A 19585-nucleotide genomic window follows, 5' to 3' on the forward strand; every position below is an offset into this window, starting at 1 on the left:
ACTCTAAAATGTGCACTTTTACTGTATTGGGTGGTCCAGGGGGGGTCAGAAAACCAGTCAGTATTTGGTGTGACCACCATTTTCCTCGCACGGTCTTCTTCATGAATTCTGTGAAACAGCTTTGGAGATGGTTTATGGTAGAGAAATGAACATTCAATTCACAGGCAAAAGCTCTGGTGGAGATTCCTGAAGTCAGCATGACCAGTGCATATTCCCTCAAAACTTGTGACATCTGTGGTATTGTGCTGTGTGATAAAACTGCACATTTTGGAGTGGCCTTTTATTGTGGCCAGCCTAAGGCACACCTGTGCAATAATCCTGCTGTCTAATCAGCATCTTGATATGCCACACCTGTGAGGTGGATGGATTATCTCAGCAAAGAAGAAGTGTTCACTTACACAAATTTAGACAGATTTGTGAACAATATTTGAGAGAAATAAACCTTGTGTGTACACAGAAAAAGTTTTAGATCTTTGAGTTCAGCTCATGAAAAATGGGAGCAAAAACAAAAGTGGTGCGTTTATATTTTTGTTGAGTGTAGTTTGAGTTCTTGTTTGTTCAGTATTAATTGTCAGCCTTGTAAATCCAAGCTGGACTGACTGTACATATCCTGACCAAGGAAAAGAAAATTCTCCCTTTGTGCAGTAATCTACACCTGGCTTTACTGCCTCTGTCCACAATAATATACATTATATAGACTAAATGTAGGCTAAAATTAACATTTATTTGCAGCATAGCATAGAAAACTATTACATGATCCAAAACAAATACATTTTAACAAAAAAATGTCTGTTTGGAATGTCTGGGGTAGCCAGAAATTTGTGATGTTAAAATGGGGTCACAGCCAAAAAAGGTTGGAAACCACTGGGTTAGGGTTCGGGTGAACCCCTGCTCACTCATGCATGAAAACCTAGGTCTGTAAATTTGGACAAATACCCACCAATCCCCTACCTACCGATGTCCATAAAAATAAAAAATAAAATAAAATTCTCCCTTTGTGCAATAATCTACACCTGGCTTTTCTGCCTCCGTCCATAATAATTTACATTATATAGACTAAATATCATCTAAAATTAACTTTTATTTGCAACATAGTATAGCAAACTATTACATGATCAAAAACAAATTAATTTTTGCAAAAAAATGTTTCAGGGGTCGCCATAAATTTGTGATGTTAAAATGGGGTCACGAGCCTAAAAAGGTTGGAAACCACTGATCTAAAGACACAAACTGCATCTTTAATCTGTCTTTTTTTAATACAGGACATCTGGAACACACCAAGGAACTATTCTTACTCTCACATACGCTCAAATTAAAGGATTTGGTGGAAATTAAAACAGCACAAATATTATACAACGCAAGAATTAAACTAAGCTTACGCTGTTTGGGGCCGACAGCAAGGGTACATCCCTGAAATCCCCCCAATCCTCTGCTGTATAATAAAGTAAATAAACCACGCAATGCACTAAAGATGAAAGACGAAAGTAATAAAGTCTTATTATGTACTGCAATAACACACTATGGTTGATTTTTTGAATTTCAGATTTGTTCTATAAACGTCCTATAAAGGGTTAAAGAGTCACAATGAAACAGTTAAACATTTGTGTGATATTTATTTTTCCTTTTTGGTTAATTTATTTACATATATTGGAGTGTCCTTTTAAATCTGGAATTTCTTTTGCCAACTTATGTTCGAAATAAAGTCTATCTATCTATCTATCTATCTATCTATCTATCTATCTATCTATCTATCTATCTATCTATCTATCTATCTATCTATCTATCTATCTATCTATCTATCTATACTGCAAACAAAAAGTTAAACATATTTTTAATTTTTGGGCTTTTTTTTTCAGTTGGGATTCTTGCAGAGCGCTTTTTACTTCCTTTTTTGTATGTGAATTGAATTGATACACTTTTTTTTTTTTAATGACCAGACAGTTTTATTTACAAATGGCAAAAATGACAAAAAAAAAAGACAAAAAAAAGAAATATCCTTAACTTTTTGTTTGTAGTCTATCTATCCATCTATCAGATATCCATCCGTCCATCCATATTTTTTTAATGACCAGACAGTTTTATTTACAAATGGCAAAAATGAAAAAAAAAAAGAAATATCCTTAACTTTTTGTTATCTATCTATCTATCTATCTATCTATCTATCTATCTATCTATCTATCTATCTATCTATCTATCTATCTATCTATCTATCTATCTATCTATCTATCTATCCTGCAAACAAAAAGTTAAACATATTTTTAATTTTTGGGCTTTTTTTTTCAGTTGGGATTCTTGCAGAGCGCTTTTTACTTCCTTTTTTGTATGTGAATTGAATTGATACACTTTTTTTTAAATGACCAGACAGTTTTATTTACAAATGGCAAAAATGACAAAAAAATGACAAAAAAAAAAGAAATATCCTTAATTTTGTTTGTAATCTCTCTCTCTCTCTCTCTCTCTCTCATCACAGACACTCTCTCTCTCTCTCTCTCTCTCTCTCTCTCTCGCTCTCTCTCATCACAGACACCACATAAAAGGCCCGTCATCGACCTCAGCTCATTGAACATTCAAGTCAACTAAACATGTATCTGAATATTAGAACCTCATTTGTAAAAAGAACTTCATTCAGCGTCTCACCTCGTCTGGACAGGTTGACAGATAGTCGTGTTGGCCCTCCTCTACCCACGTGATGGGAGTCTTCATTGCCATCGATGAACAGATGACGCACCTGAGGAAATACATAAAAGGAGAGCATGGTTTTAGACTGTGTGTGGCACAGCAGGACATTTATATAACACAAGACGCTGCAGGTCATATTAGTACTGAATAGGTGTAAGAGGAGTATGGAGGGGCAGCTGAGGGGGGAGGCTGATCGCATAATGCATTTGCAACACAAACATTACAATTAAATAGAAGTTTGAGGCATTACTTAACCCATACAGACTCAGTGCTACTTTTGTGGTAGTTCCATAATGATTTCTTTCTCTATATTTAACATTTTTTAAGTGATTTGTCACCATTTATTAGAGAGTAATCCACTGTATTTTGCATTTTTCCAGTGAAATTCAGATATAGTCAATATTTAATTCACTGATCATATAGATGTTCATAAAAGCTCAGACAAAAACTGAAAAAACTGAAAGAAAGTGAGTTTTTCAGCAAAAAACCAGACTTCTGTTTTGGAAAAAAAAAAAAAACGCATTATAGTCAACGCCAAGAGACAAGTTAGTTTTTGATCCTGTTGGACTTGTGTCACCATTTACACGTATGTTTTTCCATGTAACCCATAAGGACCCAGTGTGACATTTGTGGTAGTTCCCAAATGAATTTTTCTGTATATTTAACCATTCTTAAGTGGTTTATCACTGTTTATTGTAATATTATCGTCTGTATTTTGTGTTTTTTTTCTGTGAAAATCAGGTATTTTCCATCATTTAATTTACTCATCATGTAGATGTTCATAAAAGCTCAGAGTAAAGCTGAGGATTATTATATCAAAAGGACAGAAAACTCAAGAAAAAGTGACTTTTTCAGTAAAATATATCATTAACTGAATATAAAACAAGTGTCTATGACTGCTGTTATTGATTGAACTCCATAGGTTTTACTGGTGAATCAATGTTGTAGAAGATGACAGTGTTTCCACGGTAACTACAGAGCCTCTGAATGTCCAAATGGGTCATATCTGATGACCATGAAAAGATGAATAACTGTATTTTACACCAATTATTTACATGTATTAATAGGATAAGTGGATTAACAGGTATTAAACGTTTTAGATCAGTGGATGGTTTTGGTCACTGATGGATGTTTGGGTCTTTATGGGTTAAATTCCACCGTAGTTGTATTAGATTCAGTATTTAAATAGATATTGTTTTAGTTACTTTCTCACCCTTTCTTTTGGGGAAGAAAGGCACTTAGGTTAAGCTCTTTACAGACAGGATTTGGGGTAAAAATGTGACCAAAATCGATGGATCAGACTCCAAAATGTATCAGATCCTATTTCTAATTCTATTATTTTTATTTAAATAATTTATTTATTTAGGCCATGTAAATGGAACTATTGTGCTGTTCTTCTGTCTAAAATTGTTATGATTGTTCATATATATATATATATATATATATATATATATATATATATACACACACACACACACAGGGTGGGGAAGCAAAATTTACAATATTTTGAGGCAGGGATTGAAAGACAGTGTATGACCAATTAGTTTATTGAAAGTCATGAGAATTTATTTGCCACAAGAAAATTGACATAATAGAAAATGTTTTTACCTCCGCCAAGGAGGTTATGTTTTTGCCAGGGTTTGTTTGTTTGTTTGTTTGTTTGTTTGTCTGTCCGTTAGTGTGCAACATAACTCAAAAAGTTATGGACAGATTTGGATGAAATTTTCAGGGTTTGTTGGAAATGGGATAAGGAAGAAATGATTAAATTTTGGTGGTGATCGGGGGTGGGGGGGCCCACGGGGGGGGCGACTGATCAGCCTTGGCGGAGGTCTGTGCTCTCCCAGTGCTTCTAGTTTATTCTATGTCCTCCTTCTTTCTCAATAACTGCCTTCACACACTTCCTGAAACTTGCGCAAGTGTTCCTCAAATATTCGGGTGACAACTTCTCCCATTCTTCTTTAATAGTATCTTCCAGACTTTCTCATAACAGTTTTGCTCATAGTCATTCTCTTCTTTCCATTATAAACAGTCTTTATGGACACTCCAACTATTTTTGAAATCTCCTTTGGTGTGACGAGTGCATTCAGCAAATCACACACTCTTTGACGTTTGCTTTCCTGATTACTCATATGGGCGAAAGTTTCTGAAAAGGTATGGATAATAGTGTTAGGTATGATTATGACATCAATATATGTTTGGTTTCAAAATAATTGACGTAGTGCCTGCTGAGAAAAAACAACTAAATGTTCATTGTAAATTTTGCTTCCCCACCCTGTATATATTATTATTATTATTATTATTATTAATATTATTATTATTATTATTATTATTATTTACGTTTGCTTTTTTTTTTTTTGCTTTTTAACATTTATGTTAATTTTCACTGCATATTCGGAATAAATCCCTAAATCACAATCACTATTTTATTGGTTTATTTAATAGGGACCATGCATATTTATGAACATCGTTGTATAAAAAATACACCCATGTAAATATGCCAGAATTAGTATAAACTAGAAGCACTGGGAGAGCACAGACCTCCGCCAAGGCTGATCAGTGCCCCCCCCCGTGGGCCCCCCCACCCCCGATCACCACCAAAATTTAATCATTTCTTCCTTATCCCATTTCCAACAAACCCTGAAAATTTCATCAAAATCTGTCCATAACTTTTTGAGTTATGTTGCACACTAACGGACAGACAAACAAACAAACAAACAAACAAACAAACAAACAAACCCTGGCAAAAACATAACCTCCTTAGCGGAGGTAATAACTACTTTTCATCTGCAGTCCCTATGCACCAGACTGGTCCATATTTTGTCCTTCACCACCCACATCTCCAACCACAGCCTCTGGAGGTAAATCCTACTCCTCCTGAAATCCATCCTCCTCTTTTTCCTTGTTTTGACGTTTGCAGACATGACGTGGTGTCGGACTGACCTGGTGTGGACGGACGCAGCTGGAGTTGAGGTTGGGGTATCGAGTGGACGGGTCGATGCTGTACTGCTCAAAGTTTTTGCTGATGTTCTCCGTGGTGGTCTGAGGCAGCAGTCGGTAGATACTCTCCCTGATCAAAGACAGGACTGACACATGAGGACTGAACAGCCAACACGTGATGTGAGTTCAGGCAGCTGAGGAATGTGTGAAATGTTCCAATGAAAATGGAAAATAAAAAAAAGTCAAGGATTAATTCTACAGTGGCGGAAAAAATTATTAGACCATCAAAAGTCATGAAAAACAACAGTTATGCAATCAAGTAATACTAATACTACTAATCCATTGTTTTGAGTTACATTGAAATGATTCCAATTAGGTTAAGAACAATTAGCAGTGTTGTTTTAGCCTCTTATCTGCACTGATTATGACCTAAGCAGGAGCAGCAGTTTCTGGACATTTACACATAACGTAAGACTTTATGGGTGAAGAAATTCGTTCAGGGTGAGGATATGACGAACCTCATATGATGCTTGTATTTAGTGTAAAAATCCAACATTAACCCTTTCATGCGTTAATTATGAGAAGCTTAATCAAGATTTTTTTTTCCTTGGTGTTTTCCATTCCTCTTTAGGCATGAAAAAACAAACAAACAATGTGATTGAATTTTTTTATGAGCCTATTTTTCATGGCGTTACAAAAATATCCACTCAGCTGGACACCATGTGTTTAATATTAGAAGCAAAGAAACATAAAAACTATGAAATAAAAACATTAATACTGCTAATCTGATATTTTCTCACATTTTAACATACCTGCATGGAGATAATTTGCCAAAAAAAACAACCTTTTTATTAAAAAAAAAAAAAAAAAAGGTTAATTACAGTCCAATAACAATTAGAATTTTTTTTACACTCAAACATGTTTCTGCAGATCAGGTTTATCTAGAACAGCAAATTTACAGTAATGGTGTGAATTACAGTGTATGGGATGATGTGTAAGTGTCCACTGTGTTGGCTGATATGGAAATAAACCAACAGAATCCATAAATATACAAGAGAACAACACCTTTGAACAGCTGACCACTGTAGTGACCACTATGCATGAAAGGGTTAATGCCATCTCAGAACCACCTACAGTCGTGGAAAAAATCATTAGACCATTAAAAGGCATCAAAAAAATGATTACACTGGGTTACAAAAAAATGTTTTTTGCAAGTTGTCGAGGTTTTTTCAACTGAATTAGGACCATTTTGCACCGCTAAATCCAAAAATGACATCTGTTTTTCCTCAATCAGGTCAAGTTTTTTTGCTAATTAGATTTTGAAAAATTTCATCTTCTCACAAAATTGATTACATTTTTGTGACTTTATCAGTTGATTTTTTATATAGTTCTCACCCAAAATAGGTTTTAAGAGAAAAAAAAATAATTTTCTAACAGGATGTATTTATTATTACCTCCGCCAAGGAGGTTATGTTTTTGCCAGGGTTTGTTTGTCTGTCTGTCTGTCTGTCCGTTAGTGTGCAACATAACTCAAAAAGTTATGGACAGATTTGGATGAAATTTTCAGGGTTTGTTGGAAATGGGATAAGGAAGAAATGATTAAATTTTGGTGGTGATCGGGGGTGGGGGGGCCCACGGGGGGGGTGCAGACCAGAAAATTTCATCAAAATCTGTCCATAACTTTTTGAGTTATGTTGCACACTAACGGACAGACAAACAGACAGACAGACAGACAAACCCTGGCAAAAACATAACCTCCTTGGCGTGGGGGGGCCCACGGGGGGGGCCACTGATCAGCCTTGGCGGAGGTCTGCGCTCTCTGAGTGCTTCTAGTTTATTATGTATTCAGCGCAGATGTAGCAGAATACGTCAGGCTTATTTTTGCAAGATCCTCTAGTCGAAGCCATTTCATTCACCTGTAATATTAAAAAAAAAAACATTAATCATAAATTGGCAAAAGTAAAATCTTCAGAACTCGTTTATTGCAAGAAATATGAAAGAATTTTGTATCATATGATGTGAAAATGCCCATAAATGTAAGCAAAAATGTTAAAAAGCCAATATGTAGCATAGTTCAGAAAGTTGACCTGATTGAGCAAAATTAATGTGATTTTTGGATTCAGCACACCAAAATGATCCTAAATCAGCTAAAAAAACTTAAACAATAAATTTGTTGTTGACCAGTGTTATGCAATCAAGTACTAACTCCTGTGTGTGTCATGTGACTAAAACAGACAGAAAAGAAAACATGGAATGCCTAAAAGCATTATTTTTGTCAGTACAATGACATAGATATTGACGTAAGAACTGAAGTGATTTTGGTTATTATCAAGAAAACCATGGAAAATGGACAGATATCAGCTCTGCAATTTAACTACTATGAGCTATTTTTGTTGTTATCATTATATTTGTCCAAACAAATGTACTTTTAGTTGTACCAGGCATTAAAATGAACAAGAAACTGAAGAAAACAAGGGTGGTTTGATAATTAATTTGATAAATCAGTAAATACACACTGACAACACACATTATAGACTTCCTGAAGCTGAACTGTTGGGTTATTTGTGTCAAATAATAAAGCTGTTTGTATTATATGGCATAGATTCACCTCAAATTCAGCTTATTCACTTAAAAAAATAAAGCAATAAAATGCAAAACTTTTCATTATTTATAAAAATGTAATCATATTTCATTGTGATTATACAATATATATGTATGTCTCAAGTGCATATTTTGGTGGACTGAGGTAATGGGGTCACTGTTAAAAAAAAATAAAAAAATAAAAAAATAGGACCAATGGCCCTGTATCTCACCAGCATGTTCAATCAAAAATCAATAACAAATTGAATTTGCGAGGTTGTCAGGTTCGGCCAGTATACTTTCACTGGAGAATAACTCAACTAATTAAATAAAAGTCCATATATGACCTCTTATCAGTGCTCAATACTAACTATATTGATATCTGTAACCATTTACATTTATAAGCTATTAAAATACTAACCATTATAAGTTAAGGCAAATTTGTAATTTTTCAAAAAATTTGCCAAAAATGTGGAAAATCTAAATTTCTTGAATATGTAAACAAAACTTTGTAAACATATTCCCAAGGATGCTACATTAAAAAAAAATTGAAATTAATCTGACCAGTAGCGAGGTTATAATAGTTTTGGATTTTTCATTATAGTTTAGTTTTAGTTAGTTTTGACTTTTTTTTCCCTAATTCAGTTAGTTTTAATTAGTTTTTTGAGCAGGTTTGCTAGTTTTTATTACTTTTTGTTTTTTTTTTCCCAAATGCTTAGTTTTAGTTTTTTCATATCTTTTCTTTTCTTGTCCGTCGTATTCACATAAATCCCAGACAGGACTCTGCTGTTATAGTCTCCATGTTGTCAGGTAGAGCAGGGACCAGAAGACGACTCTAAACCATGTGACGGACCGTGAAGTGTCGTAAGGTGCCGCTAGCTAAAATTGCTTGAGTGAAATAAATCGATTTCGTATCACTCCGACACTGACAAAAAAATGAAAACGAAGGGAATTTTATCCATAATTTTTATATGTTTTAGTTAGTTTTATAAGCACACAATACAGTTTTTTTCTTTTAATTATAGTTTTTATTTATTTCAGTTAACGAAAATGTTTTTTCAATTCTAGTTTTCGTCATTTCGTTAGTTTTTGTTAACAATAATGAATGAATGAATGAATGAATAAATTTATTTTTGGTTTTACATCAGTCATTGTACTCAGCACATCAATTGTAATAAACATAAAAATCAAAAAAGGAATAGGCTAGAAGCAAAAGCTTATTTTTTTTTGCCTATCCTTTTCAACTAATACACTGCTTACGTCAGCTTAAATGTGTACAGCATCCAGCATTTACACCATAATAATAACAAATTAAAAAATTTTTAAAAAGTCAACAACAAAAACACATCTACCATCTCAATTCAATATTTCTGAATAATTACCTCCACCAAGGAGGTTATGTTTTTGCCAGGGTTTGTTTGTCTGTCTGTCTGTCTGTCTGTCTGTCTGTCCGTTAGTGTGCAACATAACTCAAAAAGTTATGGACAGATTTTGATGAAATTTTCAGGGTTTGTTGGAAATGGGATAAGGAAGAAATGATTAACTTTTGGGGGTGATCCGGAAGAAATCCTGGATTCTGGATCACTTTGAAATTTTCGTTAACATTGTGGTAAATGGGGCCAAAATTTTCGTTTCCCAATATCTCGCTTAATTATTGACCAAAACTCATGAAATTTAACTCAGGAATTGACAATGGGGTCCTCTATCACATTTCAAAGGCTGATCCGGATCTGATCCAGAAGGCGGATTTTATCTCAATTTATATAAAAAATGGGGGTGCCCTTAATTTTTGGCCTACTGTGCCTTTAATTTGGATAAAAATTTCAAGAAATGTTGATACTGGCACAAGGAACAAATGATTAAATTTTGGTGGTGATCGGGGGTGGGGGGGCCCACGGGGGGGCCCACTGATCAGCCTTGGCGGTCTGCGCTCTCCGAGTGCTTCTAGTTTAAACTTAAAGTACTCTTTTTTTTTTCTTTTTTTTTAAACTTTGCCAAAGAAGTGGATAACTTAAATGCATCATAAGCTCTATTCCATAATTTCACCCCCACAATCCCAATTCATTTAGACTTCACATCTGCCCCCACTCTAATCCACTCACACATATCAAAATCTCTGAAATTCGAATTACTCTCTTAATTCCAAGAAACCGCACCTGAACTTTGCAACAATACTATTTTCATCCTAATAACCTTGACCAGTAGTTTAGGAGAAGAACATTGTTGAGATCTAGACATTAATGAACTTGAGTTTGGCCCTTTAAGGTCACTCAAGGTCAAAGGTCATGGACCCAAGTGAAAGTCCAAATATAACTTCCTACCAGTGCTCAGTAGTCACTATACTGATATCTGTGACCATTTATATGTTATAAGCCAATGAACATACGATCCATTAGAAGTAAAGGCAAATTTTTTATTCTTCAACAAAATGTGCCAAAAATCAAAATTTCTCAAAACTGTGAACAAACTTTGTAAACATTGTCCCAAAGAAGCTACAATTTTTTTTTTTTTTTTAAATTAATCCAACCAGTAGTTTTGGAGCCAATGAAAATATGGTCTATTATAAGTAAAGGCAAATGTTTAATATTTAAAAAAGTCATCAAAACTGTGAACAAACATTTTAGACATTGTCCCAAGCAAGTATACGTACAATTTTTTTAAAATAAATACGATCGGTAGTTTCATCGGAGAAGACGTTTGAAGAAGTTGTTAATGAAGACGACGACAAAGACGAAGATGACGATAACACTGGTCAACAACAAATTTATTGTTTAAGTTTTTGGAGCTGATTTAGGATAATTTTGGTGTGCTGAATCCAAAAATCACATTCATTTTGCCCAATCAGGTCAACTTTCTGAACTATGCTACATATTGGCTTTTTAACATTTTTGCTTACATTTATGGGCATTTTCACATGATATGATACAAAATTCTTTCATATTTCTTGCAATAAACGAGTTCTGAAGATTTTACTTTTGCCAATTTATGATTAATGTTTTTTTTTTTTTAATTACAGGTGAATGAAATGGCTTCGACTAGAAGATCTTGCAAAAATAAGCCTGACGTATTCTGCTACATCTGCGCTGAATACACCATTGTACCTAACAGGAATCAAGTCACAAGTTTCATAAAGTGTGCTTACCAATCTTATTTTGGTATTAATTATTATATTTTGTGGGAAGATCAAATTTTTCAAAATCAAATTAGCAAAAAAACCTGACCTGATTGAGAAAAACAGATGTCATTTTTGGATTTAGCGGTGCAAAACGGTCCTAATTCAGTTGAAAAAACCTCGACAACTTGCAAAAAACATTTTTTTGTAACCCAGTGTAATGAAGACAATAAAGACAATTACGGACACAGTGCCTTCATAATAGCTCATGGCCTATCAGAGGTAACGAAAAATCAACTTTCTGGATTAACTGCATCAAATTCAGTAAACAACAGGAAGTGAAACCCAGACGTGTACATACCTTTCAGCCAGTATCTCCAGCGGCGTCCTCCCCTGTGCCCACCCCCTCACCATCCATGCAGTGTCGAAGGCCGCCAGAAACCCTCGAGCGCAGCCCGTCCCCATGGGCCAGAAGGGCTGAACACGAGAACAGGACGTCAGCACCGACACGCACACATGCTGAGCCCAAATGTCAAACATTCCTGACAACACCCAAACAACAGATGACCCTCTGCCACAGATGACCCCCCCCTCTCCCCTTCCTCCACCCCCAGACCCATCATACCTCTAACAGACTATCTCCAACCAGCGCCACCAGCAGCTGATGTCCGTGTTTCTCCCTGATCAGGGCGGCGTTCTCCGATGCGTACATGCTGGTGAAGTCGAACATGGCCACATCCGGCTGTCCGTAGTGGTTGATGGCGTAGTCCAGAGACGGCAGCTGGTAGTTGGTTCCAAAGTCTGCAGCCTCTCGGGCATAGGACAGCAAGGCCTCCTGGTTGACGTTGTCGGCGCTCAGCAGACGCTCGGTTTCTATGTAGTCCTGAAAAACCGCATTCAAAGATTCTTTATTGTAAATTCACTAAATGTACAGGACATACAGAGAATTCAGATACCGTTTCTCTCTCGTGTTAAATGCCATAAATTTAAAAACAAAAAAAACAAAAAAAACAGGACCAATGGCCCTGTAGTTTACCGGCCAAATTAAAAGCTTTGGGAAATGTATCCAGATGCCATTTATTATCACCCAGTTCTGTGTATTCATTCTATTACAGAAATAGCCCATGTTTTGGTCATATTCCAATCAGATCTGTAAAAAATTCAAATTTCAACTTGATATCATTGATACTGATTAATTGGATCAATCCATATTATAAATGGGAAAATTTTTCAAAGTGGCACCAAATCCAGAATCAGATCCGGATCGAAATAATTTCAATACCTTGTGTTGACATCATCATACAGAAGCTGTATACCAAGTTTGAAGTCAATCAGAACTGGAGTTTCGGAGAAGAAGATGATTGAAATTTTTTCCCCATAAGAGCCCATGTTAAATTTTCCGCAAGTTCCCGGATCCAGAAGAAGATCCTGATCAGCATGTGGACATTATGTTTTGGTCAGCTCCCCATCAGGGCTGGACTGTAGAAATTTACACTGGATATCATTTATATTTACTGAGTTATTGCATCGATCCACTTCCTATCGCTTATAAAGGTGAAATTTTTCAAAGTTGCACCAAATCCAGAATCAGATCCGGATCCAAATAATTTCACTAACTTTTGTTGACATCCTCATAAAGAAGTTGTATACCAAGTTTGAAGTCAGTTGGAATTGTAGTTTCAGAGAAGAAGACGATTGAAATTTTTGTAACGGACGACAGATGACGACAACAGGTGACGACAATAGCTTATGGCCTGTCGGCCGGTAAACTAAAAAGAGGTAAAATAGAATAAGAATAGGAATAAATTAAAGTGTACATGTTAGTGTATTTAAAGTAGTAGCAGTAGTGGAATAGTTATGAGGTGAGGAGGTGCATAATGGAGCCAAACAGTAACAGATCGTCCTCAGGATGATCTAATATGAGCTGCAAAATATGAAAATACATCATAATTTGACTAAATTTGACTATGTTTTCTGTCACTGCTTCACTGTGGAATGAGTTGCCTTTGCACATTTAACAGGTCAAATCACTTCCTGTTTTTAAATCCTCTCAAAATGTATTTCTTCATTTTGGCTTTTAACTAATGTTGGCTTTTTTTTTTTTTTTTACTGTTTTGCTTTAGTTTTATGTGTTATATTTGTGTCCAGCACTTTGACCACCTGTATTGTATATAATAATAATAATAATAATAATAATAATAATAATAATAATAATAATAATAATAACAATAAATGACCCATTTCTGATTTTTTTCCTGTTTCACTTAATATTAATGTGCTCAGAGTTGTGACCCTCAGTTACTGTATCGACTTAAGCGACAAAATATGGCACAATTTCTTCCATATTATTATTACTAACTGAACTTTGGAAATTATGAAAGTCAGTTTCTGCCACTGTTATGAAAACAAGATTCCATTACTCCAACAGAGTTATTACCACAAAAATACTGACATACTCAGAATAATAACTTAGCATCTCAAAATAATGATGTAATATCTCAGAATAGTGGCTTAATTCCTCAAAACAATTAATTAGTGTCTCAGAATAATGACTTAGAATGTCAGAATACTTGCATAACATCTCAAAATACTGACTTATGTCCTCATAATTGTCATTTAGTGTCACTGAATGACGACTTCGGACGTCAAAATAATCGTATAATATCTCAAAATAGTGACTTAATTCCTCAAAATCATGATTTAGTGTCTTTGAATAACAACTTGCATCTCGAAATAATGATGTAATATTTCAAAAATAGTGACTTAATTCCTCGGAATAATGATGTAATATCTCAGAATAAAGACAATGCGTTTACGTCATGACTAAGTGTTTCATAATTAGTATCTATCAAACCATTATTTTGAGACACTAACACATTACTTTGTCTTCTAGCCTTTTTTGTCCATTACAATCCAATGGATGTCACTTTGTTGTCGATCCCGTCTGGAACAGTTCGATGTGTGACGTCCTCAGCCTAAACATTTCACATCTGCAGGCTGAATACATCATTATCTTGTGTTTTTAATCAAATTAAACGTTGCTGAGAAACAGTTTGTTGGGTCAAACAGAGACATGCGATCAGACACCGATCCATTATTATTCAACTTTTCTAACAATTAAATGATATTCACATGTAATGACCAGTCCCAGATAAGCAGTAAGTGAAATCAGTGAGCTATTATGAGTGATGAGGCCTCCGAAGCTTTGGCCACATGTGGGCTCACAGCTGACCCAATGACATATCACTCCGCACTAACGGCCAATGTAAGCTGAGACCGCGTCCACTGAGGCCACGGCGAGGAAAGACTTCAACACGTGCATGTCACTGTATATGACACCGACGGAAAAAAATAGAAAACATGCATCTGGGTACCGAAAATATAACACTTAACCTTATAACATGCCAGGTAAGAGGTTTTACAGCGTCTTCCTGTTATAATCCGGTTTGTTTCCATCAAAGTTCTAATAGTTTTGGATTTTTCATTGTAGTTTAGTTTTATTTAGTTTTGACTTTTTTTTCCTCTAATTCAGTTAGTTTTAATTTGTTTTTAGAGCAGGGTTGCTAGTTTTTATTAGTTTTCATTTTTTTTCTAAATGCTTAGTTTTAGTATTAATTTTAGTTTTGTCGTATCTTGTACCATACCATACCGTACCAACTTTATTTATAAAGCACTTTAAGAACTTTACAGCTGGCCAAAGTGCCGTACACCAAACATACAGGGTGGGGAAGCAAACTTTACAATGAACATTTAGTTGTTTTTTCTCAGCAGGCACTACGTCAATTGTTTTGAAACCAAACATATACTGATGTCATAATCATACCTAACACTATTATCCATACCTTTTCAGAAACTTTTGCCCATATGAGTAATCAGGAAAGCAAACGTCAAAGAGTGTGTGATTTGCTGAATGCACTCGTCACGCCAAAGGAGATTTCCAAAATAGTTGGAGTGTCCATAAAGACTGTTTATAATGGAAAGAAGAGAATGACTATGAGCAAAACTATTACCAGAAAGTCTGGAAGATACTATTAAAGAAGAATGGGAGAAGTTGTCACCCGAATATTTGAGGAACACTTGCGCAAGTTTCAGGAAGCGTGTGAAGGCAGTTATTGAGAAAGAAGGAGGACACATAGAATAAAAACATTTTCTATTATGTACATTTTCTTGTGGCAAATAAATTCTCATGACTTTCAATAAACTAATTGGTCATACACTGTCTTTCAATCCCTGCCTCAAAATATTGTAAATTTTGCTTCCCCACCCTGTAAAACAAGGGATTAAATAAGTAAATAAAACTAGTGATAACACAGGGTGTAAAGCGGACTAAGAACAACAAAATACAACCATCATAAAAACAAAGACAAATTCAAATCTGTTAAAAACAGCATAAAAAAACAGACATGTCACTCACTGATTAAAAGCTAATGAGAAAAAGTGCGTTTTTAGATATGATTTAAAGACAGGTACAGACTGAGCCTGTCTAACAACTAAGGGCAACTGGTTCCACAGCTTTGGGGCGACAACAGAAAAGGCACGGTCCCCACGAAGCTTCTTTTTAGTTTTTGGAACCACAAGCTGCAGCTGATCTGCTGACCTGAGAGCACGAGGGGGGGGCATAGGGGTGGATCAGGTCAGACAGGTAGGAGGGGGCAAGGCCATTCAAACACTTAAAAACAAATAGAAGAATTTTAAAATCAACTCTAAAACGCACTGGTAACCACTGGAGTGAAGCTAAAACCGGTGAAATATGTTGTTTCCGTGCCCCTGTTAAAAGCCGAGCTGCAGCATTTTGGACCAGCTGCAGTCAGGAAAGTGCATTTTCACTCAGCCCGGCATGAAGTGCATTACAATAGTCAAGTCTAGTAGTTACAAAAGCATGGATCAAATAGATCTTTTATCTTTTTCACTGTCATATTCAAATAAATCCCGTACAGGACTCTGCTGCTTTCTCCCAACTTTAGTCTCCATGTTTCCAGGTAGAGTGGGGACCAGAAGACGACCGTGAACAACAAGTGACGGACCATAAAGTACCATATGGTGCTGCTAGCTAAAATTGCTAGGGCGAAATAAATCGCTTTCGTATCAATCCGACATTGACAAAAACAAAGGGAATTTTATCCTGAATTTTTATACGTTTTAGTTAGTTTTGTAAGCACACAATACATACAGTTTCAGTTAGTTATCGTTTTTTTCTTTTAATTATAGTTTTTATTTATTGCAGTTAACGAAAATGTTTTTACAATTCTAGTTTTCGTCATTTTGTTAGTTTTCGTTAACAATAATAACCCTGGTTTCCACATGTATAAGGTCAAAGCTCAGTGGAGGACATGGACACTGACTGTGGACGAAGTCAGACTCATAATGTGTTTGTGTCTGACTACGAAATAGAAGACAGGTGAGAGAAAGTAAGTGTCTAATTACAGCCCCATTTCATTATCATCCCCTTTGGAGACCCATCACTCACTGCTAAAGCTAGGTGTTTACTGGCCTGGCAGGAGCAGACACATTCCCGTCCATCCAAAAGCACATTTGGACTTTCTGCACTGGCTCCTATTGTACAGTAATTATATATCAGGCTAATGATGGCCAAACATTTCAAAGTAAGTCCTTCAGAGGTTTATTTAGCTTCTTAAACTGACTAATAAGCAGTATTTTACATAAAAATAACCTAATATTGCCACTAGGGCTGTCAACTTAGTTTGTGCAGTACTATTCACCTGGTGTCCCCTTTCCCCACTCCCCTCCGGGGGAGTGGCTACTTTTTCAGTTGTAACCGCTTGGGAGCCAATGATGACAGGATCTGCGCTGACCCATCTGTGTCCTGCCCTGTCCTGTGTCCTGACCCCCTCCCCCACCTGTCCTGGATGGACGTCCTCGGTCTCACCACTGTGGATGGGCCTCCTCGCTCCTGCCTGTCTCATCCAGCGGGATAGACCCCCCATGTGTCCACCCTACTGCATCCTTGCAGACTAGAACTACATCTGCAAATGGACGTCCATCAGTCCTGGTGCATCTATAGCCTGTCCGTCCATGGGAGTGGATCTCTCCTTCACTGTGGTTCTCCCCGAGGTTTCTCCCTTTTCCCACTGGGTTTTGAGTTTTTCCTTGCCGAGAAGGAGGGTCTAAGGACAGGGGATGCCCTGGACACTACTCATTTTCTTGCTGTTTATTTGACTGTTGTTTACTCCAACTGCCTCTGTAAAGCCCTTTGAGATAACTTTGTTGTGATATTGGGCTATACAAATAAAGTTGAATTGAAGTTGAATTGAATTCAATATTAACACATTAACACAGATTAATCCATCATCATAATTAATCTGATTAAAAATTTTAACACAATTAACCCATCTACAGCAGAATGACTCAGGTTTTTCAAGAAAAAAATATCACACTGATCGTAGAGGACTTCAAAACTCATGTATCAAATATGATATGTTTGGCGTTGCAGGGTTAAAAGCAAGGCTGTCAAAATTAACGCAGATTAATCCATCATCATGCTTAATCTGATTAAAAATTTTAAACACAATTAACTGACATCTTCCGACATTTTCCGACATCTGCTTATATTCCCTCCGCTCTTTCGCCACAGCATGAGCATGATCACAGCATGTTACATTCCAAACATCCGGTGTTGTGACTTCATGTATCGGCCATGAACAATAGACAATCAAATGGTTCCACCTGTCAATCATCACACTATACTTATGATCAAAATTATTAAATGTTTATATAATCACAATAAATTGTGAATAACAATGCTTCTTTCCATCAAGTGTAATTAATTTTTTAATGCCTCTGGACATCAAATTTAGGCAAGGCAAGGCAAGGCAAGTTTATTTGTACAGCACATTTCAGCAACAAGGCAATTCCAGGTGCTTCACACAGGATATTGAAATAAAAGAAACAAAAAGAAACACATTTAAAACATTATAAAAGAAACATATAAAAGGTGATTAAAAACAGCAAGTAAGAAAACAACACATAAAATGAAAAAAAAAAAAAAAATAGAATAAAATAAAATAAAATAAAAATAAAAACACACACATATTAAAGTAAGAGTTGCAGTGCAGAGTTTCAAAGAGAATATAAAATTTAAAAAGTCAAAAGCCTTTTAGTCAAAGGCAGCAGTGAACAGGACCTTTCTTTAACCTGGACTTAAAAGAACTCAGACTCTCAGCAGACCTGAGATTTTCTGGTAGTTTGTTCCAGATATATGGAGCATAGAAACTTAACGCTGATTCTCCATGTTTAGTTCTGACTTTGGGAACACAGAGCAGACCTGCACCAGATGACCTGAGTGGTCTGAATGGTTCATACTGGACTAGAAGGTCTCTAATGTATTTTGGGCCTAAACCATTCAGTGCTTTATATGCTAGTAAGAGAATTTTGAAGTCTATTCTCCAAATGTAATGCTTTTTAATGCCATTTGAGGCTTTAATTTTCACAAAATCTATTTCATAATCTATTTAAGAATCTGTTCTTAATTGCTTGCCTGGGTAAATAAAGGTTAAATAAAATAAATAAATTAATGACTTTTAATGCTTTTAATGACTTGCAGAAACCCAGATACATATATTCCCTTCTTTCTCGAATCTGTTTTCTCATGCAAAATGAAACACAATTAATATAGATTAAAAATGAATGATATTTAATCAAAATGAATCCACAGCAACCCTGTGATTAATCAGATTAAACATTTTAATTTCACTCACGCCTGTACTAGAAGCTGGAGAAGAAGCCGTTTTAACAGAATTAGAACATGCAGTAAATTGTAAGTGATTGCTAGATTTTGAAAGACTCTGGAAAAATCGGTAAACGGACTCACTCACAGCATATTTTCTGACCTTTTAATAGCCAAAACAAGAAAAAAAAAGCCCAGGCGGACCATTTAAGGCTCAGGGTTTAAAGGGTTCAACTGAAAAACTACTATAATTATGCCCCTAATCACAATCACTGGTAGCACTGAGAGCAAGAATACAGCCACGGTGCCTTTACAAGAGCGTTAAGAACATATTTTAGTGTAACATTTGCAAATTGGAATGCATTAAAATGGCTAAATCATTGCAAAAGACAAAGAACACAAAGAACTATGCTGAACCTGCCTTGTTGTACAATCCAAATCTTTGTCGAACAGCGTTATTTTTAGTAAATAGTAGCAATCTCTGAGACTCAAGTTGTTTTATATAATGAGGGAAATGGCAACATACAGCTAACGGAATTTATTCTGCAAATGGTAGGTTTAGTCCAACCGACTTCTTGTAAAACAGACCTTAT

At 35.7% G+C, this 19585-nt stretch overlaps 2 protein-coding genes across 2 annotated transcripts in view; both read right to left on the reverse strand.

Annotated features, from left to right (window-relative positions):
- The window catches only part of LOC115420571 (protein-methionine sulfoxide oxidase mical2b-like), a 323437-nt gene that overhangs the window by 80232 nt on the left and 223620 nt on the right, over positions 1-19585 (reverse strand).
- Positions 1-19585, reverse strand: part of LOC115420572 (protein-methionine sulfoxide oxidase mical2b-like) — a 108348-nt gene that overhangs the window by 3730 nt on the left and 85033 nt on the right. The window contains 5 exon segments of the mRNA XM_030135924.1: positions 2638-2728; positions 5620-5746; positions 11670-11691; positions 11693-11785; positions 11934-12191. Of these exon segments, the coding sequence (XP_029991784.1) occupies positions 2638-2728; positions 5620-5746; positions 11670-11691; positions 11693-11785; positions 11934-12191 (591 nt within the window).

Source organism: Sphaeramia orbicularis, chromosome 6, assembly GCF_902148855.1.
Source record: "Sphaeramia orbicularis chromosome 6, fSphaOr1.1, whole genome shotgun sequence".
Classification (NCBI taxonomy): Eukaryota; Metazoa; Chordata; class Actinopteri; order Kurtiformes; family Apogonidae; genus Sphaeramia; species Sphaeramia orbicularis.